At 56.0% G+C, this 23574-nt stretch overlaps 6 protein-coding genes across 9 annotated transcripts in view; 3 read left to right on the forward strand and 3 right to left on the reverse strand.

Annotated features, from left to right (window-relative positions):
* NFAT5 (nuclear factor of activated T cells 5) overlaps positions 1 to 23574 on the forward strand; it is a 138266-nt gene that overhangs the window by 17753 nt on the left and 96939 nt on the right. The window lies entirely within an intron of this gene.
* Positions 487 to 3868, forward strand: VPS4A (vacuolar protein sorting 4 homolog A). Of its 2 annotated transcripts, none has more exons than XM_061370371.1 (11): positions 487 to 589; positions 905 to 1016; positions 1087 to 1234; positions 1314 to 1375; positions 1692 to 1811; positions 1979 to 2135; positions 2442 to 2590; positions 2721 to 2802; positions 2896 to 3115; positions 3225 to 3365; positions 3649 to 3868. In XM_061370371.1, the coding sequence occupies exons 1-11, from the start codon at positions 569 to 571 to the stop codon at positions 3748 to 3750; spliced, it is 1314 nt and encodes a 437-aa protein (XP_061226355.1). In that variant the 5' UTR covers positions 487 to 568; the 3' UTR covers positions 3751 to 3868. The 2 variants fall into 2 exon arrangements, with proteins under 2 accessions (XP_061226355.1, XP_061226357.1); XM_061370373.1 differs by having other exon boundaries at positions 1317 to 1375.
* On the reverse strand, positions 4443 to 8683 carry COG8 (component of oligomeric golgi complex 8). Of its 2 annotated transcripts, XM_061370375.1 has the most exons (7): positions 8349 to 8682; positions 7837 to 8044; positions 6937 to 7755; positions 5862 to 6030; positions 5565 to 5728; positions 4776 to 4802; positions 4443 to 4724 (listed from the first exon to the last, which is right to left on the reverse strand). In XM_061370375.1, exons 1-7 carry the CDS (start codon positions 8660 to 8662, stop codon positions 4578 to 4580), a joined length of 1848 nt encoding a protein of 615 aa, XP_061226359.1. In that variant the 5' UTR covers positions 8663 to 8682; the 3' UTR covers positions 4443 to 4577. The 2 variants fall into 2 exon arrangements, with proteins under 2 accessions (XP_061226359.1, XP_061226358.1); XM_061370374.1 differs by lacking the exons at positions 4443 to 4724; positions 4776 to 4802 and having other exon boundaries at positions 5476 to 5728; positions 8349 to 8683.
* On the forward strand, positions 8694 to 9881 carry NIP7 (nucleolar pre-rRNA processing protein NIP7). The gene is made up of 5 exons (XM_061370376.1): positions 8694 to 8829; positions 8914 to 9000; positions 9087 to 9225; positions 9300 to 9440; positions 9523 to 9881. The coding sequence occupies exons 1-5, from the start codon at positions 8774 to 8776 to the stop codon at positions 9640 to 9642; spliced, it is 543 nt and encodes a 180-aa protein (XP_061226360.1). The 5' UTR covers positions 8694 to 8773; the 3' UTR covers positions 9643 to 9881.
* On the reverse strand, positions 10157 to 12812 carry TMED6 (transmembrane p24 trafficking protein 6). Its single transcript, XM_061370377.1, has 4 exons — positions 12418 to 12812; positions 11183 to 11309; positions 10866 to 11017; positions 10157 to 10670 (listed from the first exon to the last, which is right to left on the reverse strand). Exons 1-4 carry the CDS (start codon positions 12793 to 12795, stop codon positions 10446 to 10448), a joined length of 882 nt encoding a protein of 293 aa, XP_061226361.1. The 5' UTR covers positions 12796 to 12812; the 3' UTR covers positions 10157 to 10445.
* Positions 14275 to 22549, reverse strand: TERF2 (telomeric repeat binding factor 2). Of its 2 annotated transcripts, none has more exons than XM_061370379.1 (10): positions 22378 to 22549; positions 22164 to 22259; positions 21258 to 21388; positions 20889 to 20975; positions 20096 to 20242; positions 19269 to 19714; positions 18364 to 18594; positions 15996 to 16081; positions 15313 to 15365; positions 14275 to 14535 (listed from the first exon to the last, which is right to left on the reverse strand). In XM_061370379.1, the coding sequence occupies exons 1-10, from the start codon at positions 22511 to 22513 to the stop codon at positions 14377 to 14379; spliced, it is 1572 nt and encodes a 523-aa protein (XP_061226363.1). In that variant the 5' UTR covers positions 22514 to 22549; the 3' UTR covers positions 14275 to 14376. The 2 variants fall into 2 exon arrangements, with proteins under 2 accessions (XP_061226363.1, XP_061226362.1); XM_061370378.1 differs by having other exon boundaries at positions 18364 to 18750.

Below are 23574 nucleotides of genomic sequence, written 5' to 3' on the forward strand. Positions count from 1 at the left end.
GGACTGGAGCACCTCCTGTATGAAGACAGGCTGAGAAAGTTGGGGCTGTTCAGCGGGGAGAAGAGAAGGCTGCGTGGAGACCTCAGAGCAGCCTTCCAGTATCTGAAGGGGGCCTATAGGGATGCTGAGGAGGGATTCCTCATTAGGACCTGTAGTGACAGGCCAAGGGGAATGGCTTGAACCTGCCCGAGGGGAGACTGAGCTGAGCTCTTAGGCAGAAGCTCTTCCCTGTGAGGGTGCTGAGGCGCTGGCACAGGGTGCCCAGAGAAGCTGTGGCTGCCCCATCCCTGGCAGTGCTCAAGGCCAGGTTGGACACAGGGGCTCGGGACCCCCCGCTCCGCTGGGAGCCTGCGTGCGCGTCTGCGCATGCGCATAACCAGGGCCGGGGAGGGAGCGGGGGAGCGGCGGGGGGCGTGGTTTAATGCCGAGGGGGCGAGGCCCCGCCCGTGCCGGAGGGCGCCGGCAGGGGGCGCTGTCGCTCACAGCCGCAGTCGCGGGCGGTCCCCCGGGCCCAGCTCCGCCGCCGCCGGGCCGGGCCGCGCCAGCAGCGGCGATCCCGGGCGATGAGATGACAACGTCCACCCTGCAGGTACGGGGGCTGCCGGGGCGCGGACCGGGCCCCGCCTGCCGTGAGCGGCGTCTCCGCCCCCCCCGCGGGGGGGCCCTGTCACGGCCCCGGTGCCGGTGCGGAGCCAGCGGGGGAAGGCCTCGCTATGCGCCGGTGCCGGGCCCCGCTGGGTCAGCCTTATCTTGTCCGTGGTGGGGGGGTGGAGGAAGGAGGCTCCTGTCCCTCCGGCCGCTGCGGAGGGGACCCCGCCGGCCGCGCCGGTGCGAGCAGTGCCGGTCCCCCGGGGGTGGGAAGGACCCGGTGCGCGGCTCACCGCGCTGCGCACGTCCCCGGCAGAAAGCCATCGACCTGGTCACCAAAGCCACCGAGGAGGACAAGGCCAAGAACTACGAGGAGGCGCTGCGGCTGTACCAGCACGCCGTGGAATACTTCCTGCACGCCATCAAATGTGAGGGCGGCGGCTTCGGGGGGCCGGGGGCGGGAGCGGGGCCGCGGGTGACGCCGGTGGGTCTCTCCAGATGAGGCTCACAGCGACAAGGCGAAGGAGAGCATCCGAGCCAAGTGCGTGCAGTACCTGGACCGGGCGGAGAAGCTGAAGGACTACCTGCGGAGCAAGGACAAGCACAGCAAGAAGCCTGTCAAGGAGTCCCAGAATGACACCAAGGGGTGTGTGGAGGTGCTGGGTCCCCCCTGACCTGCCACACCGGGGCCAGTCCCGCTCCTGACCCCTGTCCCTTCTCCCCAGGAGTGACAGTGACAGCGAGGGCGAGAACCCTGAGAAGAAAATGCTGCAGGAGCAGCTGATGGGTGAGGGGCTGTGCTGGGCACAGTGGGTATGGTCCTGCTGGTGGCTGCGGGGTCAGCAGAGGGGTTCCTGCAAGGGGTGACTGTGGGGAGGGAGGCAGGCTGTGGGACTGGGGACCAGGGGTGTGTTGCTGGGGTCTGGTAACCCAAGAACCAGCCTCTGTGCTGAGGGACGGTGGGGTTGGTGTGAGTGGAAGGGTTTGGTGGAGCAGAGGGGTAGGGAGGGATGAGGGTTCTGGCTCTCCCCGCTTTTGGTAGATGTTGGGAGCGTATTGGCCTGTCTCTGTGGGGCTGCATGGGCAGAGCTGCCTTCTCACAGGTGCCATCATGATGGATAAACCTAACGTGCGGTGGAGTGACGTGGCCGGCCTGGAGGGAGCCAAGGAAGCCCTGAAGGAGGCTGTGATCCTGCCCATCAAGTTCCCACACTTGTTTACTGGTGAGAGGCACGGCAGCGCCACGGCTGCTGCTCGCCCATAGAGGAGGTGCCATGGGGCAGCGTGTGCTGGGATGTGACCCCAAGCACAGGAATGTGTGTCCCTGTGAGCCCACATGGATCTGGCCTGCACAGGGACAGGGGAGCTGTGACACTGGCCTCTGTCGCAGGGAAGCGCACACCCTGGCGAGGGATCCTGCTCTTCGGGCCCCCTGGCACTGGCAAGTCCTACTTGGCCAAGGCCGTGGCCACTGAGGCCAACAACTCCACCTTCTTCTCCGTGTCGTCCTCTGACCTGATGTCGAAGTGGCTGGGAGAGAGTGAGAAGTAAGCTGGCAGCAAGGAGGTGTGGCTGCTGCAGGCTGGCTCCTGGCATCCCCACCGGAGCTTGGCTGGGGCCCTGGTACTGCAGACAGTGGGTCCCATGGGAGAGCATGGGCACTCACAGAGCTCCACAGGGGATGATGGTCCTTCTCCCAGCATGGTGCTCGCCTCGTTGTCAGCAAGGGCTTCCCAGGGCGGGCTGGAGGAGTTTGGGGCTCCTGCCCTGGGGCTGTCACAGGCACTGGGTGCCTTTGGTGCTGTACAGGGTTCCTGGTGGGGAACCCCATCTCTTGCTTTCTTTGTTCCCAGGCTGGTGAAGAATCTCTTTGAGCTGGCAAGGCAGCACAAGCCCTCCATCATCTTCATTGATGAGGTGGACTCCCTGTGCGGCTCGCGCAATGAGAATGAGAGTGAGGCGGCCCGGCGCATCAAGACAGAATTCCTGGTGCAGATGCAGGGTGTGTATGGGGAGAAAACAGAGAAAGGAGGGAGCAGGATGGCCAGGCAGGCACAGGAAAACTGCCAGATGCCTGTACAACACGGTCCTTGGGGATCACACTGACTCATCTGTACTGCATTCCTGTGCAGGTGTAGGGAACAGCAGCGATGGGATCCTGGTGCTGGGTGCCACCAACATCCCCTGGGTGCTGGACTCTGCTATCAGGAGAAGGTGAGCAGGACCCGGCAGCTCCTCAGCTCCAGACCCACAGTGCTGGCAGGGTCTGGCAGCGTGGGGCTCACCCCTTGCCTGCACTGCCTATAGGTTTGAGAAGCGCATCTACATCCCGCTGCCCGAGGAGGCGGCGCGGGCCCAGATGTTCAAGCTGCACCTTGGCAACACCCCGCACAGCCTGACCGAGGCCAATATCCAGGAGCTGGCCCACAAGACCGAGGGGTACTCGGGGGCTGACATCAGCATTATCGTGCGCGATGCCCTGATGCAGCCTGTACGCAAGGTGCAGTCGGCCACACACTTCAAGAAGGTGAGTGGGGACAGCTCCCGGCTTGGGGGGCCTGTCCTGGGGTGGTGGGGGAGCCCCATGACTGGTGCTGGTGCTGTGGCCACCATCCCACCCTGCCACTCTGCTGCAGGTCCGTGGTCCCTCCCGCACCAGCCCTGGTACCTTTGTGGATGACCTCCTGATGCCGTGCTCGCCTGGCGACCAGGGAGCCATTGAGATGACCTGGATGGAGGTGCCCAGTGACAAGCTGATGGAGCCCATGGTCTGTATGGTGAGTATGGTCACTGCCACAGCATCCTGGTGCATAGAGGCTGGTGCAGGCCAGCAGTGCTGCAGCCCTGACCCTGCCACATCCCTGTTCCTCCTCCAGTCTGTCTGTCCCCAGGCGAAGGGTTGGGCAGGGCTGGGGTGCATTAGGGGGTCCTTTTGCTTGCGGGAACCCCTTGGGACACTGTAGCCCATGGCAGCCCGCTGGGTGGGCAGAGCTGCCTGGACTGCTGGGGGGGGCCCTGCCCTGTGCCAGCTCGCACAGTGTTGCACTGCCTGTGTTGCAGTCGGACATGCTGCGCTCACTGGCCACCACCCGCCCCACCGTGAACACTGAGGATCTGCTGAAGGTGAAGAAATTCACTGAGGACTTCGGACAAGAAGGCTGAGGGGTGGGTAGGGCATGGGGCTGGGGTGGCTCCTTCCCTGCTGCCTGTGCCAAACAGGTTCATCTTCTGTTCACTGCTCACCCAATTGCACTGCAGCACCTGGTGGGGCCCAGATGAATGGCCCCAAGGGGATGGCGGGGGGTGTCTGGGCACGGCCTGGGGACTGATTGCCCCCCTGGCTGCACCCCACTCTTCTTCCTGCTCTTTTTTATTTTTTAAATTAATGCTGCTTTGGGTTCTGTCTTGTTTGTATGGAAATAAAAACAATCCAAAAGCTTCAGGTGGTGCCTGGCCCCTTCCATGAGGATCTGACTGCACTGGCAAGGGTCAGCCTGGCTCCTCAATTCCACCCAGTAACACAGTGCCTGTGCTACTGCCTATGCAGGCAGGAGCTGCTGCCTGTTCCCAGGCAGAGGGTAGTGCTTTGCACCCTCTGAGAGCAGCCCCCAGCCAAGGGAAAAGCCATAAGGTCTCCTGCCAGCTTGCTTCCACCCCTCACCCAAACTGCGTGTCCCATCCCCAGCTCCATCCCAGACCACAAACAAGCCCTGGAAAAGGGGTTCCCTCTTCCAGTACAGCCCTGGCAGTGGTGCTGGTTCCTAGACCCATAGGATGACTACAGGAGTTGGAACAATGAGGGCTGAACCCTATCCCACCCCCAGACCAGGAGCAAGAAAGGCCAGGAGCCAGGCTGAGGCTTCACAGTGTGTATTTTGGCTGTAGTAATGGTGAGTAGGAGCCCATGCAGTGCCATGCTGCCCCTCTGGCCAGTGTCCGGTGTGGGGCCTCGCTGCAGCTCTTCTCCAGTGGGATTCGGCCCGAGGCTGTCAGTCCATCAGCTCCATCCAGCTGATATTGGTGAAGGTGCGTGTGTCCATGCGGTCGATGTAGAGGATGCCATCCAGGTGGTCCATCTCGTGCTGGACAACACGGGCTGCCCAACCCTTCGCCTCCCAGCTCACCGGCTCCCCGTGCTCATTCACCCCTGCTACCAGAGCGCAGCGGTCAGGGAGGAACCGCGGTGCTGGACAGACCCGGGGGTGCAGGCAGGGCTGTGGGGTGCGTACCCGACACATGGATGGCCCAGTGGCGTGGGACATCGGCAGAGAAGCCGTGGATGCTGGCGCAGCCCTCGGGGCCGGTGACCAGGTGCGTGTCCACGACGCGAAGCACGGGGTTGACAAACAGGCGGAGCGGGAAGGGCTCGATGCGGTGCGAGCGGCGCAGCGCGGCCGGGTACTGCTGGCAGAGGGCGGGGGGCAGCTCGGCAGCGAACACCCGCAGCGGCACACCGAGCTGCGGGGCGCTCAGCCCCAGGTACGGCCCCCGCCGCAGCCCGGCCGCCAGCGCCGCCGCCAGCTCCCGCAGCTCGGGGCCGCCCAGCAGCTCCGGGGCCACGGCGGCGGCTGCGGCGCGCAGCACCGGGGCTCCCACCTGGCATGGGGCGGCGAAGGGCGGCACGGGCGGGCCCAGCACCCGCCGCCGCAGGGCTCGCCAGTAGGAGCGCTCCCGCTGGCCCCAGCCCGCAGCGTCCCCGCACCCGCGCCCCGCCAGAGCCAGGGCAGCCCCGCGCCTCCCCGCTGCCAGCGCCGCCGCCATGTGCAACCCCGCCGGGCACGACGGGGCGAGACGGCGACACCTGCCGGCGGGGAGGACCGAAGAGCGCGACGGGGTGACACAGCCCAGGGCAGGCAGCGCGTCCCACGGGAGGGAGCGGACAGGAGCCGCGGTGACACGGCCCAGCCATAGCCCCGCTACTCCGTGGTTGCTGTCGGCAGCAGAGCCCCTTCGGGGGATCCCTCCTGCCCGTGTGCAGGCGGGGGTGCGGGCAGGGACTCAGCCTCCTCTTCTTCCTTTGGGCGCAGAGACTCTTCCTCGTCTTGTGGAGCCGGCAGCAGGAAAGCCAGCGAGTCCCTCAGAGCAGCCACGTTGATGCGGCCCAGGTGGCCGAAGCGCTGCAGCTGGGTCGGGGGGACGCCTGCCAGAGAGGGAAACGGGGGCTGGTGGGAGCCTGTGGGCAAAGGGAAGCCCCCCAGAGGCAGGACCAGCAGAACTAGGGGGGAATCAGGCTCCCCCCTCCCCACTAAAAACAACACCCCCCGGGGTCTCACCCAGTGCTTGTGCAATCTGTGCCGGCGGGAAGAGGACCTGCAGGCAACGGTTCAGGTAGGGCAGCAGGTCATCCAGGAAAGCCATGCAGAACTGGGCAAAGAGCTCCTGCTCCCGCCCGCTGAAAGCCGCCTCCTCCGCACGGTGGAAGGCCAGGATGGTTTTAGTCACCTGGGGTGGAAGGCAGAGTTGTTGATACCCCCCACAGACAACCCCAGAGGTAAAATGGACACTCCTCTCACAACCAATTGTACGAGGTTCAACAGGGCTCAGTACCAAGTCTGGCACCTGGCCCACAACAACCCCATGCAATGCTCCAGCTGTGGGGAAAAGTGACTGGAAAGCTGCCCACAGAAATAACCTGGGGGTGCTGGTCAACAGCAGCTGAACATGAGGCAGCTTGCATGCAGGTGGACAAGAGCATCCTGGCCTGCATCAGCGATAGTGTGGCAGCAGGGCCAGGGAAGTGACTGTTCCCCTGTACTGGGCACTGGTGAAGCTTCACCTTGAATCCTGTGTTCAGTTCTGGGCCTCTCACTACAAGAGCAACATTGAGGTGCTGGAGTGGGGCCAGAGAAGGGCAGCGGAGCTGGTGCAGGGCCTGCAGCACAAGTATGATGGGGAATGGCTGAGGGACCGGGGTGGGGGTTCAGTCTGAAGAAGGCTCAGGGAGGACCTGATCGCTCTGACAACTGCCTGACAGGAGGATGGAGACAGGAGGGGCTGGGCTCTGCTCCCAAGTAACAAGTGGTGGTACAAGAGGAAACGGCCTCAAGCTGTGTCAGGTGAGGTTTGGACTGGAGATTATGAATAATCTCTTTCCCAAAAGGGTTGCCAAGCACTAGAACAGGCTGCCCAAGGAAGTTGTGGAGTCACCAGGACATGGATACATGGCACTTAGGGACATGTTTAGTGGTGGGTTTGGCGCTACCAGGCTAACACTTGGACTTGATGATCTTCAAAAGTCTTTTCTAACCTAAATGAGTCTATGATTCCATCCTACCAATACTCAAGCAGGACAAGCCTGCCCCCATGTCCTCCTGGGACAAGGCACAGCTCTATCCCCTAGCACCTCACCTGACCAAGCGCATCCTCCAGGCAGGTGGTGACATCCTGTGCCAGGGCGATGGGGCAGCAGAGCCGCAGGTCATTGAAAGCGACGAGGAGGCTGTTGAGGAAGCAGGCGAGGGGTGGGAAGTCCAGCAGCACCATGGGGGGCTGCAGCGTCCCTGGCTGTGCCATGGGCACGGGGACTCCTGCGCTGCCCCCCAGCACTGCCGGCGTAGAGATGAGTGTGTAGGAATTCATCTCTTCCTGGAACTTCTCCACTGCCTCTTCCACCGCCTTCCTGAACGCGGTGGCGGCCACGTGCTGGAAGAGGGGCGCAAGCTGCCCGCGGAAATCGGCCCCCACCCGGCTGAAGGAGAGGCCGAAATACATGCACTGCCCCAGCAGCGAGTCCAGGCGGCCGCCCACCCCACGCCGCAGGTCGCGCTCCAGTGTCCGCAGGAACTCGGACACCTTCTGCAGCACCCAGCTGTGGAAAATGGCCCCCTCGTTGAGGGCCTGACCCTCGGCGGGCAGGAGCGGCTCCTCATCGGAGAAGATGGCGCGATACTGGGTGATGATGTCGAAAAGGTGGACGCGACAGGCTTCGATGGTCTTGGTGATGTGGAAGTAGGGGTCGTCATCAGCGATGGAGGCCTGGATGGAACGCAGCCACGCATCCCGTGCCTGCAAGAACTTGATGCGCAGCTCAGCCTCCGTGAAGACATCCATGCGCCGCAGGTAGCCTATGACCCGCAGGCAGGCCGGGAGCTGGATGTTGGTGCGGAGCTGCTGGATGAGCTGGTTCAGCATCAGCTGGGTGCACTGGCGAACTTCCTCCACAATGCCCTGGGGTGGGAGAGAGGCCTCAGCCACAGGAGCTGGGTGCAGGGTGGCACAGGGCAGGGGCAGGGGCAGAGCAGATCCCACCTGGATCACAGGAATGGTGCTGTGCTTCCTCTCCAGCCGTCGCACGTAGGCAGCGAGCTCCAGCGCCTCCTCGTAGTAGCCATTGCGGACGCAGGTGTCCATGAGCTGCGGTATCTCCAGTATCTCCAGAATCTCCGTGTGCCGGTTCAGCGTCAGGCTGTTCATGCGCCGGCTGCAGGCGATCTCCTCAGCATCACGCATGAAGTTCCTGCGGGATGAGGATGGGATCAGCACGAGGCTCGCCCCTGCAGCAGGTAATCCCCGGGATCCTCACACCCTCCATGATGTCTCCTCAGTCCCATCCTTCCCAGCTCCGCACCAGCTCCTTCTCGCCCCCCCAGCCCAGCCTTCCATTGACCCCAGGGCCGCCTGTGCTCCGCCAGACCCTGTCCCAGCCTCCCTCCATCTTCCCCCGTGCCCTCACAGCCCCGCTCCCCGCCATCCCCGGTCTCCCCGAGTCCCCAGCGGGCCCCCCCCCCGCTCCCGCGCCGTCCCGGTGCCCGTTCCCGCACCGGCAGGCGTCCTGCAGCGCTGGCAGGCGCTCCAGCAGGCTGCCGAGGCGGCTCTCGATGCCGCCGAAGCCGTGTCCGGCGCGGCCGGTGCACTCGGCGGAACGGATGAAGGCGCGGTAGTGCTCGAAGGCCAAGCGGCGGGTCTCCGCCCCGACCCGCGCCCGCTCCGCCGCCAGCCGCGCCGGCTCCCGGCCCAGCTCCGCCAGCCCCAGCGCCGCCAGCTCGGACACGTATGCGGAGAGCTCGGGGCCACCGGGCGCCGCGGGGCCGCGCAGCCAGGCCAGCAGCCGCGCCTCCTCCGCTGCCGCCGCCATCGCGCCGCTCCAACGGGCCGCCGCACCACTTCCGGCCAGACACTTCCTGTTCCGACGTTTATTTCCCGTTCCGGTGGTTCCGGTGGGACCCCGCGTGTGCGGCGCGGAGCGATGCGGCCGCTGACGGATGCGGAGACGCGGACGGTCTTCGAGAAGCTGGGGCGATAGTGAGGGGCCGGGGGCACCGGGCGGGACGGGAAGCGGGGGCGGGCGGAGGGACCGGGTCGAGCTCACGGCGTCTGTTCCCGCAGCATCGGTGAGAACATCCAGCTGCTGGTGGACCGGCCCGATGGCACCTACTGCTTCCGCCTGCACCGCGACCGCGTCTACTACGTGAGGTAAGGTGAGGCGAGGGCAGGGAGGGAGGTGCCGGGCAGCGGGCGCTGCCCCGGAGCTGCTCCAGCTCTGATCCCCATCCCCGCAGCGAGAAGCTGCTGAAGGTGGCGGCGAGCATCCCCCGGGAGAGCCTGACGGCGCTGGGCACCTGCTTCGGGAAGTTCACCAAGACGCAGAAGTTCCGGCTCAGTGTCACGGCTCTGGACTTCCTTGCGCCCTACGCCAAGGTGGGAATCTGCCCCCGGCAGCCCCTGGCCCCCAGCTTCCCCCAGCCCTTCATTGCGCTCTGCTTTTCTTGCAGTTCAAGGTGTGGGTGAAGCCGGGCTCGGAGCAGTCTTTTCTCTATGGCAACCATGTCCTGAAGTCAGGCCTGGGCCGCATCACAGAGAACACAGCTCAGTACCAGGGAGTGGTGGTGTACTCCATGGCTGACGTCCCGCTGGTGAGTGGCTGGTGTGGACCCCGTGCTTCCCAGGGCGGGATTACAGGGTTGGGGGGCAAACTCTTACCTCCTGTTCATCCAGGGCTTTGGGGTGGCTGCCAAGTCCACGCAGGAGTGCCGGAAGGTGGATCCCATGGCCATCGTGGTGTTCCACCAGGCTGATGTTGGGGAGTACGTGCGGAACGAGGACACCCTCATGTAAGAGGACTCCGGCGCTCCAAAGACGCAAGTGTTCCTGGCCAGAACAGACTTTGTCCTGCATTGTCGGTGCAGCAGTGTCACAGGGAGCCCACTCTGCTGCTGGGGTATGCTCTGGTGTGAAAGGGCTGGGAGCCACCACACAGCCGCATACTCTAGGGGAACTGCTACCTAAGTGAGGAGCTGCGCCGCAGGCACCAGACCTGCCCCTGCTCTCAAATAAAGCCCGTTTCTTTTTCTAAAGTGCCTGTTGTTTAGGGCAAGGCCTTGGTGGGGGGATCAACCCTTGTGTGTGGTACATGCCACTACTGCCTTCCTGAGGCAGCACGATGCACTGGGGTGAGGCACCAGAGGGGAGAAGCTGCACGTGTAGTTCTGTAGAAGAGATGGGGAGGCACACAGCCTAGGGCTGGGTGGACAGGCTGACCACTGAGCTGAGGAGAGAGAAGGAGGGGGCAGGCAGCTGCCTGCAAGGCAGGACTTGCCTTGTGTAGGCTTGCAGAGGATGGACAGAAGGCTGCTATCATGCCCCAGATTGGGTGCCAGGGGTTCTTTATTAAGTGCCTGGTAAAAAAGACATTATAGAACACCGTAATGATGGGTAGGGAGGTAACAAACTGACCTAGCACACAGAGTCCAGTGTTGTGCATTTCTTCTGTTGGGGTGATTTCAGCCAAGGGAGGGGCAGGGGAACTCCCTCAAAGCAGGATCTGGCCCTTCCTCCCTCTCTGTGAAGGGTCAGAATTAGCTGTTAGCGCTGTAACCAAGCGCTGCAGGCACTGGTCCTTCCCGCACTTTTGGACACAGCTAGCACTTCTGCCTGCTGGGGGCTTGCACATTGAAGAGGCGCTTCAGGAAGTAGAGCTGCAGCACCCCGGAGAGGACAATGGCACAGCTCTGAGCCATCGACCACCAGTTGATGTAGTTGTAATTGGCCTCCAGGAGGAAGGAATCGGATGTTTTCCGCATCCGGGCAAAGTTGTAGAACCGCCACATGTGGAAGATGTGGAGCGTCAGTTTCTGGGTGCTGACCTGCAGGAGAGGTGGGTGCTCAGCATCTGGGCTGCAGCAGAGCCTGGGGCTGGAAGAGCTGCTCTTGGAGCTCCCCCTGTGCTCAGCATTAACTTAAAGCTGCAGCTCAGCCAACAGCAAACACCTTCTTGGTTCCCTCGGGAGAACTTGCCCATCCTCACGGCATTGGAGCACTGTGGTCACTTTCACACTCACCTCAATTGCCTCCAGGGTGTCATTCAGCTCTTTCCGCTCTTCTGGCTGCTTGTTATCTGCGTCAAAGGCTTCGTAGTAGACACCAAAGTTGAGATACACCTGCATGAAGCCCAAGTGGTTTTGCTGGTTGTTCAGGCACAGCTGGTAGAAACCTGTGGAGAGAAACGGGGATTGTTGTTCCCTGAGCAGAAGAGCCACTGCCAGGCAAACCCATCCCCAGCGCTTGACCCTCATCCTCCCCACTGAAGAGATGTGATCAGACCAATAATGCCCCTGAGAAATGCTGGCTGCCTGAGCAGGACCAGGGCAGCGAGGACCTTTCTCCTTGGTGAGGAAGTTGATTTGTCCCCGCGCATGCTGGGAAGCACCAAGCTGGAAGCCGCTGGGGTCGCTCGCTGTGACCAGGATGTTCCTGTTGTTGCCGATCCCTGTGGCACGCTGGACCTGGAGGCAGAAAACACCCAAGTGGCATTCATGGGCCCAATTCTGAGCTCAGGGAACAGACAGGAGCCCATAGGAGCCCTTGTGTGCAGGGAAGGGGCCCAGTGTGGTCCAGCCTCTACTGAGGATTGTTTTGGGGTCCCTGGGGAGCTGACCCCTCCAGTGCTGTGAGCTGGGGCCAGGAACAGCCGCCAGTGAGCTGCCAGCTGTATGTGAATAACCCTAAACCCCACAGCCCTGGATGATAAACAGCAAGGCTCCCAGCGCCTGCTCATGGTGCTGCAGACTCCTGAACACACCCCATATCTCCTCCCCCCTGTACCTATTCCATCTCCCTGCTGCCTCGATGGGGTGCTCCTGGCACTGCTGCAGTGGTGGGAGATGGACCTGTGCTGAGGCCCAGGGCTGTGCCATGCTCCTGTGGGGCTGCTTTGCTGAGGGCAGAGCCAGGGGGAAGCTGTCAGCGCTGGGCATGGCCATGCTCTTGCTCTCCTTCAACCAGCCTAGTGTAAACAGGTGATAAAAGGCTGCCGTTTTCCCTTCGGGAAGGGAACAGAGCTCGAGGACAAGTACATAGGGCTGTGCCTGAGACCTCTGGTGTGCCTTCCAGCTGCAGCTCAGAGAGCCAAGGGCCGTGCAGCAGCCTTCAGCCAGCCCAGCAAATGGCAGAGTTCCCCCAGTGCCAGGACACCCTGCAGCTCTCTGCATGCTCAGTCTCCACATCCAGAGCTCTCACTGCTCCTTTAAAACAGGTATTTAAAAAAGGAAATGTGATTCATGATGGAAATTGCCTAAAAAAAGTACAGTCCCTGAGGTGGAAAACCCAAATGACTGAAACTATTCCTGTCCCAACTCAGTACCTTCCCCATGCAAGGCAAGCCCCCTCCACTCTGAGGCTGGTAGATTCAGCCTGAGTTGCCCTTCTGCACATAAGCCTGGTTGTAGGCCCATGGTGTTGGAGGAATTTCCACTGCAGAACCTGCCATGCCCTTGAAGGAGGCAGTGGCCAGCACTGACTGTGGAGCTGCAGCATTGGACTAACTCGGTATAGCCATTCGCTGACCTCATCAGCAGCTGCACAGCTTCCCGAGATGCACCTTGCAAAACTCACCTCGTAGTTGAAGAAGAAGTTCCCATTCTGGTGTGCGAACTGCCAGAAGCATTCCATGGTGCCAGCAGCAATGATGATGGCAAAGTCATAGCGATCTGCCCCATGGAATGGCAGGTCCTGGCTGGATGTGCTGAGGGGCTCAGTCCTGGGGCAGCCAGCAGAGCCCAGCAGAGCCAGGAACACCAGCAGCAGCAGCATCCTGCTTCCCAGCCTTCCACACTCCTTCCAGCCAGGGCAGGAGCGGGGACTGGAGGTGTCAGGGATAATCATTAACTGCCTCAGAGTGGCACCTTGCAGGGCCAGGGCTGGAGTCAGGGGAACAAGGCACCCTTGAGATGATCTTGGGGCAGAGCAGGGGCTTATCCACTTCATCCACATTACAGCTCACCCAGATGAACCCTCGGCAGAGGCTGTTGTGAAGAAGCTCCAGTCACCAGCAACACTGAGCCAGTCCCCAGCCAGCCCTGCTCCTCACTGACCAACGCTCCACCAGTCTGTGTCCTGTGAGCAAGGAAATTTAAGCAGGAAAAGTGTTTTACTGCCAGAAAACGCACACAGCCCTGAAGTGGGTTTGTGGGGTAATGTCCTTTCTCCCAGGCTCCTCCTTGCCTTGGCTGCAACACCTTCCCTGTATAGCCAAGGGCAAGAGCCTGGTGCAAAGGGAAGTATGGGTGAATCTGTCTTCTCCAACTGGGCACAACCAATGGGCATTGCCTCACAACAGCAATTACTGGTCCAGCTTGTGGCTCACATCAAGCCTGTGCAAGTGCAGGGTGTCCCATCTACCCAGGCTGCTCTGACCCCAGGGAATGGAGTTTTACAAGCAGAAGCAGGGGGAAACACAGCCACAGCCAGGTGCTGGGGCAGGCTCAGTCCAGCAGCTCCTGCTGAAGGACAGAAGTGAAGCAGGTGTTTCCAGACAGGCTTCTCCCAGCCCCCGCTCTGCAGGAATGCTGCTGGGAGAGACTGCTTCCAGCAAATACCACCCTGGCTCCTCAGCCTTTGACTTCAGCAGAAACCTTGTCCAGACATTTCTGCCCTATGCAGCACCTCTGGGCATCACTGTTCTACCCCAAGCAGCGGCTGAGACAACAGCTCAGGAGGCAAAGGGGAAGCCTGGTGTGCTGCCTGCCCCAACTGCCACATTTCCACCCATATGGTACAAGCTCACACTTACAATTCAAGCCAGCCAAGAAAACACAAACTTTATTTATGGAAGGCTGGTAGTACATGAGCTGTGAATTCGGCTGCTGGATATGCAATGCCCTGAGCACACACACACTTGCAGGGATTGCACACCAGGAAGAAGTGTCAGTAAGATATGGCCCAACTTTTAATATAAGAACAACCAACATTTAAATACTAAGATGCAAAATTGTGTTTTTTAAAATCTCAAAGCTGTGAGGGAAAAAAAAAAAAAACAACTACCACTAAAAGCAGAAAGAAACATGAAGAATGAAAGGTATGCATTTGTCTCAATCTCCTCCCTATAAGCTGTGGGGCTACATGTTGCCTCCCACCCACAGATAATTGAGCACAAATGGATAAAACAAGTGACAGACAGTTGAGACAACACATAAAAATATCACCCGAGAGGACTAGCCTGCTATTTGACATCATCTGAGCAGACAAAACTCACTTCAGCTGGGACTCATTCTACAAAGGTTGCAGTTGACAAAAGGAAGTCCCAATCCAGGCCATTTCCAAGCATATGCTATCAAGCCTGCACAAAAACTAAAACCTGCATCTAGAGCTCAAGGCTCCTTGGTTCTTGTCATATGATTTCTGTCTGCTACATCAGTCTCAGGTGTCATTAGCCACAGGGGCTCCCCACACACACACACACACACACATACACATACATCAGAGACAGGCACAGCAGCCTCCCCTGCTGTGATGCTCCAGTCTGTCTTCCCAAAGAAAAAGGTTTTTCCACTGGAGGTCCTGTGACTCCCAGCTTTAGAGGATTCCCAGTTTTTTCATGGTCCGCCAGCGATCCTTGATCATCACTGCTGTGCGGTTCTGGAAGGGGTATTTCTTGCAAATGGCCTTCCATTTCCCTTCTCCATACTTCCGCACACCTTCTTTGATCCACTCGCTCTCTTCCACTGTCCATTTCTACAAAAGAGCATGTAAGCAGTGTCCTGTGAGTACAAAGTGCAGCTTCAGAGTGCCACTAGCAGAGAACCACATGGTAACTCCTCCTGTGTGTGTTAGCTCCCCTTTACCATCTGTGCTAGTAACATGTAGGAAAGGCACAGATGTCCTGGCAACAGCACACACAACAATCACTCCTCTGTGGATGTGCTCTCGTACCTGTTAACAGAAGTGCTCACCTCCAGCAGAGTGCTACAAGCAGAGTGCTACAAAGCACAAGAGCCAGCAGCTCTCCTACAAGCCAGGCTGAGAGTTCCAAGCAGCAAAGTGGGGACCATTTCCCAAGCAACAGCTGCTGTACGTGTGTCCTTCACCCAAACAAGATGCTGAACCTCCCCAGCATGGAGGGAACCCAGCACACCCAGCTCTGAACCACATGCATCAAGGAAAAAGGACTTCATGCACATACCCAGTGCCCTGCACACAGCTTTACCAACTACCAAACTGGGCTGTTTTAACAGGGAAAGTCCATGCATCTCTGTGAATGCAAAGGCCTGCACAACTTGGATCAAGCCTGGATACCACAAGCACCAGCCTGAGGAAGCACTTTCCAATCCAGCCTCCTCATTTAAAGCATGACAGCAGCTCACCCTGCTGTAATGAACTGCAGGCTGCTGAGAAAGCAGTCTGAGCAGCAACCCCCACCAGTGTATTTCAGATTGTCTGGAATTTTGCTCTTCTCTGCAGATATATCATAATCTCAGGCCTTGCTCAAAGGACTTAAGGGCTCCACATTACCTGTTTCTTGTAACTGAAGACTGTACTGCTATAGCTGGCTGTCTCAAATGATGCTGAAAAACAAGGCAACAGGGTTACATTTCACCTTAACTCCAGAGGTACAGACTTCCTTGAGCTTAACTGCTGCAAATACAGAGCCTACAATGAGAGCACCCCATGACGGACAAACCAAACTCCTTTATCCTTCCCTTTTCTGCAGCCCCAGCTGTTTCACGTGAAAGCTTTCCAATAGGATCTGATTTGTTTTAAACTAGCCAGAACAGGGGCATCCATCCAGGATGTGGCTAGACTGTACATTGAAGCTGGAATTAGACACCCATTATCCATTCCTTTTCACCAGTTAAGCTACATATCTAGCTGCAAAAAGGACTGGACAATTGATCTGACTGAAAATGTAAACTGAACATTTATTTCATGGTACTAAAGTAGGAACAGGGAAAAAAGCTGTATTTCTGACGTTTACATTCTTTAAGCTAAGCATAATTTATCTGAGACTGGAACAGGTAGCTTTGGCACACATTTCAAGGCAGATGTACAAAGACCTGGACAGTTACCGATTTTCCTGGGTTTCAGGGTTTCTGGTTTCAAAATTCAGTCACACAGAAGACTGAAGAAACCCATAAATGAGCCCCACAGCCAGGATTAGCATCAATTAACACCCACAGGAGGGGCTCTGTACTTACTGGCACCTGGGAAAAGCTCATCCTCCTCACTCCAACTCTCTTTTTCTTCTGACCCCTGTCCGCTGCTCCATTTTCTTCTGAGGGATCTGAAAGCAGGCAAGCTTTTACTTTGGCTGCTGGCTAGGGAGGGTGTTTTTAGGGGAGAAGGTAGGGACACAGAGGATACAGCAAGCAAGCCTGTGATGAGGGTGCAGTGCTGAGAAAAGTGCCCATAAAGTGATATATATAAACAGACTGCCACCTCCTCAAGTCCCCTCTGAAGGTGGATGAATCCTTAGCAGCCTCTATCTGAAGGTACAGTGTGCTGTATGTACTCAATACAGGTGGAGTGCTGTATTTTGTAGCCAGCATTAGCAAAAACAAGCGAGAGGGTATTAACTACACAATTAAGTGCTTACAGCAGACACAAAGCTGGACTTCCCAGGCCTCTGTATGTGGCACAGACTTGCCAGCAACCTGAGGGAGAAGCCTTCAGACTTCCAAAGGAGCCTTTAATTCTTACTAGTTTACTGCTAGCACTACTGAGGTCAGCCAAGCTACAGAGGCTCTCAGTGATATCAAGTGCCTCAGTGCTGTCATCTGCTTCCAGTCCTCAAACACAGACTTGTGAAGTTAAACTACGTCTGTTAAAAAAAGCCTTCAGAAGGTTCAGCCAAGGATACTGCATCCAATATAACTGAAGCCACTGAGAAATAACTGATCTGTGCTCTTACTTGAGGTTGCACTGTTGAACACCTCTTTCTTGAACATAAACATTTGTGAAACAGCCTGCAGCAGAGATGCACACAATGAGATTTCCAGAGAGTTGTCAACACCACTGCTACCATAAGTACAGACACAGAAAGACTTCAAGACAGGACATCCACACAAGCAGCACAGACAATAAATCACTTCCCAGGTGAACTGGAAACCAACTTGCACAGCATCAGGGCTTGAAACTCAAGAACTGCCTACACCAACATCAGCAGCCCCATTCTTGGCTCCCTCCCAGTCTGGCAGAACCCTCACTTTAGCTGGCACAGGATGGGAAGGCATCACGTTCATATCTGTGTCCAGCTTCTTCCCATGGCAGTCAGGCACAGCACATGGCCTCAGACGAGTCCATAAAACGTAATTCTATTCTCACAGGGCTCCCTAACATCCTCAGAATAAACTCCAGACAGCCCAGGACAGCAACATTAGCTACCAGAAAAAAAACCCCAAACAAAACAAAAGATAAAGCATTGTCACTCAAGTCCTTGAAGAACAGGAAACTTATCAACTAAACTTCCCCCATGACTCTTAAGACAATGACCGGGTAGAAGTCCCTTCCCAGCATCACCTCTGACAGCTTAACCCTGAGCAATGCACACCAGCAAGAGTTTTCACCACTGCTTGCAAAGATGCCAGATGCACTGCAGCACATCTCAACTTGTGGCCGCTCTCCAGCACTTCAAACTCCAAAGCAGCCAAGCAATGCAGAACACCAAGATCTTTCCTGCCTGCCCTTCAAAACCAGACCTTCATGTTCTTGATGTTCTTAAGCCAGAAAATGAAAGAGATTGTGTTTTATCTTTCCAAAGACATCAAGCTCTCCTCAGTCCTTCCACTTTCACTCCTGGGGATCCAAAACATCATTATTGCTGGCTGCTCTGCAACTTCACTAAACAGAAGAGGAGCAATTCAGACACTGAAGCAGGAAGCTTTGCCACATCCTTGTTACAGCCTACAGGAGCTACTCATGAGACTCATAGCTTTACAGTCTCCTAACAGTGCTAATTTTAAACTTCTGCCAGTAAGCCTACTTTTCTGTCCTCTGTGGGTAATCCTTATAAACAGGAAAAAACCCCTAACATAGTCCCACATCTTACTGCAGTCATTTCAGCTGCAAGGTAAGCGACTACTCATACTGAAAGTTACAACTAGGAGTTTCTTATCCAACACTGGTGTTGGGGAAAAAACCACCCAAAAAACAAAACAAAAAAAACCCAGAGACCTTAAGCAAGGTGAAGAAGTAGAACGGAGAGTTTAAAACACACCACAAGATGCACCCATGAACTCTTTCCACTGTCAATGTCACTAACCAAAGCACAGAGAAACACACATTACCCGCAATATGCACCCTGAAATTGCCTACCAGTACTACCTGCAGTACCTCCAACCCACTGCCAGTGGAAAACGGGTAATCTTCTCCTCCCCAGTACCCAAATAGTGAAGTGCAAGGACAAAGTATTTACTTTGCCCAGTTGCGCATACGCTAGCAGACAAGGATGGTCAATACACTCATCCTGAATGCAAGAGAAAGGTTTTTGTTCATGCTACCAATGTCAGCTGCAAGTCAAAAGACTGGGTGCATATTATAATATACCACAAGAGATGGATTTCATACTTGGCCGTCCCAGTAGATACAGACTGGTCATGCGGTTTCTGAACAGGTCTGGAAGCAGAAGATACAACTGGCTCCTGGGAAGAGTCTGGCCTCTCACTCAACTCGCTGTACTGGTCGTCTTGTTCCATGACCAGTTTGCTTATTGTGTACAAGCGTCTGGTCTTACGGATAACTTCAGGAGGGTGTGAGATGTCAGAATCTTGTTTCTCCGCTTCTTTCCGTTTCTTGGTTCTGTGGGATACAGAAGGAGACAGTTGCTTGGGGAAAGAAAAGTCTGTTTCATCCAGTTTGGTGAAGAGTGCACCAGAATCCCGGGAGTCAGACAGCATCTTGAAAGCTTCTTTCAGAACAGAAATCCCATACGTGGTTTCAGTTCCAGAGGGCCCCCTACAAAACAAACAGAACTGAGCAGGTTGTAGAAGTATCACCAAAGTGGCTCCAATTCACTGAGATCAGGCTTTTCCCCAGGGGTGTCACCCTCAATAACTGACCCCAGGGTGCAAATAAAATTTAGTGAAGGTGGCATTCCCAGACCTTCAGTCCTCCCTCCTTTCAAACCAGGTGGTGCAGCAAGGAAGCAGGTGTTGAGAGAACATGCCCATGTGCTATTCTCAAATAAGGGTTGAGCCATACAGACACCAAACACTGCTCTGTGAGAGCAAACCTGCTGGCAGCCACTGCCCTCCCTCCCTGTTTTGCAGTATCTCCAGAAAAAAAATCCCAAACCAACTGAACACTTCTACTGTGATGCAGACAGAAGTCTTACACTGAGCACCTCCGGGGCTTGCTTGGGCAGACCCGCTGGGGTTGGCACTGGGAAAGTTAAGAGCTACCTGGAGAGAGGAAACTACTGACTGGAAGAGAACTGCTTTATCCACAGTGCAGGGCCAGATTCCTCTGCTCACCTTTTTGAGTCCCTGGAAGACACTCCTGGAGGTTGTGGAGTTGCTGCTGGGTCAGCAGCTGGAGGTTCTGGAGTTGCTGCTGCTGCTACTTCTTTAGATGTTTTCGTAGGCTCTGATACATCTTCCACGTTATCACCCGCTGCTGTTATATAATCAGGAGTTGCTTCTGGGTCAGTACCCTCTTCCATATGCTCAGATGCTGTTACAAAGTCACTAGCTCCTTCCCCAAGATCTGAAGCTGCTGTGGGGTCATCTGCCCTTTCTGCAGGGCTGGGAGCTCCCTCCAGGTCTTTCACCATTTCTGCAGGCTCTGGAGCTCCTGCTGGGCCTTCTGCCCCTCCCAACGTCTCCTGAGTATCATCCTCTGGCCCATTTGCAGGCTCAGGAGTCACTGGTGGGCGTCTTGGTTTTTTTGCATTTTCTGATCTCAAAGTCTTTTTAATCATCTTGGACAGAGAAAAAGCACATAACCATTACAAGGTGATTTCTTGTACTGCCACCCAGTGTCATCTCCTCTCAAAGGCATTTTTAGCTGCCACCTGCAGCTAAATCAGCACCAGGTACAGAGTTCATGTCTATCAATTAAAACTTGTTACACAGACTGAAAGATGCACTCACCTCTAGAAACCCTTCTGGAATAGACTGATTTTGTGGTATTTTGGATTTAATCCACCATTAGGTGCCTAAACTCAAACTCATTAACTGACACAGAAGGCATGTAAAAGCCAAATTCCTGTATTTCACTGCCTTCTGGCAAAGCATTGGTTCCCCCCATGCCTCCACCCTGTGCTGTTTTGGGAAGCCAGGTAAGCAAGGCAAACATGTACCGTTTGCAGCAGGGGCTCTGAATCATCCATGTAAGTCTCCAGGAACTGAAATGTGCTCCGCTGGAAGTCCTTGTAAGAGAATTTTCTGACCACTGGATGACTGCAATCCTTGTCCTGGATAACAGCCAGCAACTCTTTCTTCTTTTTCTAGAGAAGAGGTAAGAATGCTCTGAATAGATACAAGGATCTAAACACAAAAGCTAGGATCCAGATGAGGTCTGGCCCCTTCCTATCTGAGATTCTCCAGGCACAACTACTTTACACCGACACAAGGCTGGGAAAAGGCCAGAGGAACAGGAACATCATCTCTTTTCAGCAATCCTGACTTTCTGCTCCAGCACCCAAGACATTTCACTGCCTAAAGAAAGAGGAATAGGGACTCCTGCTTTCAGAACCAACCCTTACCAATTCATGCTCTACACATGAGCTTGAGTTTTCCTTGAGGTAAAGGATGAATACCAATACCTGGAAAACCCATGGAGATAGGCGAGAAAATGCAAGTAACAGAGGGAGCTTCAGAGATGAACGATATGCTTGAGAAATGCAGAGCACTGAAGGTCCATCGCTCAAGGAGGAGTTTTTAATTCCAGTTTTGGAACCTTTACCCTTTTTTCTTCTTTGGGTATCCCTAATGAGCGTGCTTCTCAAGGAAACCTCTTACACCCTCAGGGGTCATACTGCCCACCCTGTAAGACATACCAGAAACTACTCCAGGTACCTCTGTTCCCCAACACCCCATAGGACATACCAGACAGTGCTCAAGCAGCTGCCTCTCATTCCAGCACAGACTCACCTGGCTTTTGGGCTCCTTCCCTATATGCCTCTTGACAATCTCTGCCGCTTTCTCAAACTCTCTGTTTCTGATGCACACAATAACAGCCTGCAGGAGAAAACAAAAAACATTTTCTCTGCTGACACTGAAATGACCATACTCTGTAGATTAACTTTGGAAAAGCATGTATGATCATCAAGCACAGCACAGGTAACAGCTTAGTACCAACTTACAAAGAAACTCTTCTACATTAACTGATGAAGAAGCACATGCACTGAAGATACACATTTGCAGACAAGTCAGCCCTAATAATAGTATACCTGAGGCAATTTTCACCGTCATTTACACAAGACCTTTGTAAAACAGAGTATTTATTCAAAAACACCTTACAGCTTCCTTAACCATTTCCCGAAGAGTTTCCATCGTCTCCTGAGTCACAGCGAATTCTGTATGAATAAGCTCCAGGACACCGATTGCTGATTCCAGAGGGGTGAGGTCCGACTCTTTATCAAAAGTGCAATCTGCAAGACCAGAGATGCTTGTTTGTGAGGGGTTCACAGATGTCTTACACAGACCTAGTCACTTGTTTGCTTGTTCCAATTGCGAATCCCACAGCTACCGAAGATGAAGGTGAGAAGGAACAGAAGGCTGTCTGCCAAGGGCTTAAACTGCAAGATCCACCCCTAGGCATAGGAAGCTACAGAAGCACCATGTGCCTATTAATAACTGACCCGGGGGAGTGTTGCAGAAGCAACGAGGCTGAGCCAAAGCCACAATCACAGAACTGTAGAATCATGGCATGGTTTGGGTTGGAAAGGACCTTAACATCATCCAGTTCCAATCCCCTGCCATAGGGACACCTCACACTAGACCATGCCACTCAAGGCTCTGCCCAGCCTGGCCTTGAACACTGCCAAGGATGGAGCATTCACCAGTTCTCTGGGCAACTCATTCCAGGGCCTCGCCACCTTCACAGTGAAGAACTTCTTCCTTACATGTAACCTAGATATGTACACTAATGTTGGTGTATGTCTGGCTAACAGGACAGACTGGGAGCTTGGGATCTAGGACACTGCTCCTGGCTACAGCAGCACGATGCAGACATGAAAAGTCATGCTCTTTAGACCCTTGCCTTCAGGGAAAAGCTACTACAGGTGAACAGCTTCAGCCCAGGCTTCTGCTCTGCGTAGAAACGCTTCTCCTGGTTGCTACTGGGACGGAGGCCAGGGACAATGGGCTGCAGGCTCAACCTGCGGATTCTCCCCCCAGGCACTACTGGAAGGTTTGGGGACGCACCAAGGTTCTCGCCTTCCTCGACCCGTGACAGGAACTGCATCAAGCGCAGCCTCCGGGCCATGATGTGGTCCTTCTCCAACGGGCGCACAAGCAGCGCTGCGGGACAAGGAGTAGGTTACACAGTGCAGGTACAACACGGTGCAGGTACAACACGGTGCGGCTCCGCCTCCCCCGCACCCGGCCCGGCCCGCCTCCCCCCTCAGCCCCAACGCACCCTGCATGACGTCGCGGAACTGTCGGAAGTCGCGGTTGCGCCCCGCGCGGTAGGCCGCCAAGGCCTGGTGAAAGTAGAACTGCAGGACGTGGCTGTTCACTACGGCCTCCTCGGGGAGCCCGCCCAGCGCCTCCATCGCGTTTGGCCGCGGCGCCCGCCGCCATTTCCCCACCATGGCGCCGGTCAGTGACGCACAAACCCTCCCGAACGAACGACGGGACCGAATCATCCCCTCCACTGCTCTAAAGCCGCGCACAGTCTGCTGGTACCGGCATGCATCGCGGCTACGCACCCGCGCCACGCCTACACAAGCGGCCGGTACCACGCCGCTCCCCGGCAGGGCTGGCGCCCTCTGTCGGGTGGGAGGTGTTATAAAAATTCTGTCTTGGCCATGATCTGATTTAATTAATTTTTTATTACAATTGATTAATATCGAGAGGCAATAAGCAAGCAGCGCTGGGTGCGCCGGGGAGTCTCCGCTGCACCCAAGATGCACACCAAGAGTTCTGGGGTACAGTCTCTTATACTCCTCGGTCTTGGGTTTCAGCCAATTCTGTCCTCTCCTTCATCCAAATACCAACGTGATTCTTTTTCATTGTTCTCCTCCTGTTGCTGGGATCTTATCTTTGGGTGATGAAACTTCTTAAGAAGTCATTGAATTCCTTGGCAATACATTAACACGGAATGTCTGTCACTGATGCAGAGGGTTGACCAATGTACAGGGGGGTTGTACAGGGGGGTTGGAGGAATTCAATTGCTTAAGCAAAGGTATTGTCTGTACCTATCATGCCTACTAAGCAGAACAAAAGCACTAGCTATTGATAAGGAAAAGCAGACACCTGGTTCTATTGACAAGGAAAAGCAGACACCTGATTCTACTGATAAGCACCTATTGATAGGGAAAAGCAGACCCCTGAATCTACTGTTAAGGGGGAGAAGCAGATGGTTGATGGCTGGGACCAAACCCGAAGGCCATACGTGAAGACTAAAAGGTGAAAAGTTCAAGAAGAGGAAGACTCATTTACTTCATCTTGAAGACCCCTACCCATGACCAGAGGGGGCACTGCGCAGGCGCAAAGGACCTTCTAGCTCACTGTAATACGAAGCGGGGATAGGACATGAATATGTATAGGCGTATGGTGCAACCTTATAAATGTAGAGGGAAACAACACTGGGGCACGCATGACTTTTGGAGGA

Source organism: Neopsephotus bourkii, unplaced genomic scaffold (genome assembly GCF_033783945.1).
Source record: "Neopsephotus bourkii isolate Nb327-2 ecotype Australia unplaced genomic scaffold, CSIRO-AGI_Nbou_v1 NB_1541, whole genome shotgun sequence".
Taxonomy (NCBI): domain Eukaryota; kingdom Metazoa; phylum Chordata; class Aves; order Psittaciformes; family Psittacidae; genus Neopsephotus; species Neopsephotus bourkii.

Coding starts and splice junctions, on each gene's coding strand:
- VPS4A (XM_061370371.1), top strand. CDS start 569: ATGACAACGTCCACCCTGCAG. Junction 2,591..2,720: donor ATTCCTGGTGCAGATGCAGG/GTGTGTATGGGG, acceptor ATTCCTGTGCAG/GTGTAGGGAACAGCAGCGAT. Junction 3,366..3,648: donor TGGAGCCCATGGTCTGTATG/GTGAGTATGGTC, acceptor CCTGTGTTGCAG/TCGGACATGCTGCGCTCACT.
- NIP7 (XM_061370376.1), top strand. CDS start 8,774: ATGCGGCCGCTGACGGATGCGGAGACGCGGACGGTCTTCGAGAAGCTG. Junction 8,830..8,913: donor TTCGAGAAGCTGGGGCGATA/GTGAGGGGCCGG, acceptor CTGTTCCCGCAG/CATCGGTGAGAACATCCAGC. Junction 9,001..9,086: donor GACCGCGTCTACTACGTGAG/GTAAGGTGAGGC, acceptor CCATCCCCGCAG/CGAGAAGCTGCTGAAGGTGG.
- TMED6 (XM_061370377.1), bottom strand. CDS start 12,795: ATGTGGATGAAGTGGATAAGCCCCTGCTCTGCCCCAAGATCATCTCAA. Junction 11,018..11,182: donor CTTCCTCACCAAGGAGAAAG/GTCCTCGCTGCC, acceptor TTCTCTCCACAG/GTTTCTACCAGCTGTGCCTG. Junction 10,671..10,865: donor ACACCCTGGAGGCAATTGAG/GTGAGTGTGAAA, acceptor CCTCTCCTGCAG/GTCAGCACCCAGAAACTGAC.
- TERF2 (XM_061370378.1), bottom strand. CDS start 22,513: ATGGAGGCGCTGGGCGGGCTCCCCGAGGAGGCCGTAGTGAACAGCCAC. Junction 18,751..19,268: donor TCTTCCAGGGACTCAAAAAG/GTGAGCAGAGGA, acceptor TTTGTTTTGTAG/GGGGCCCTCTGGAACTGAAA. Junction 15,366..15,995: donor TGAGCTTTTCCCAGGTGCCA/GTAAGTACAGAG, acceptor CTTGTTTTTCAG/CATCATTTGAGACAGCCAGC.
- COG8 (XM_061370375.1), bottom strand. CDS start 8,662: ATGGCGGCGGCAGCGGAGGAGGCGCGGCTGCTGGCCTGGCTGCGCGGC. Junction 8,045..8,348: donor GCGCTGCAGGACGCCTGCCG/GTGCGGGAACGG, acceptor CTCATCCCGCAG/GAACTTCATGCGTGATGCTG. Junction 4,803..5,564: donor CCCTGCCCGCACCCCCGCCT/GCACACGGGCAG, acceptor CGCACCCCACAG/CCCTGCCTGCACCCCCGGGT.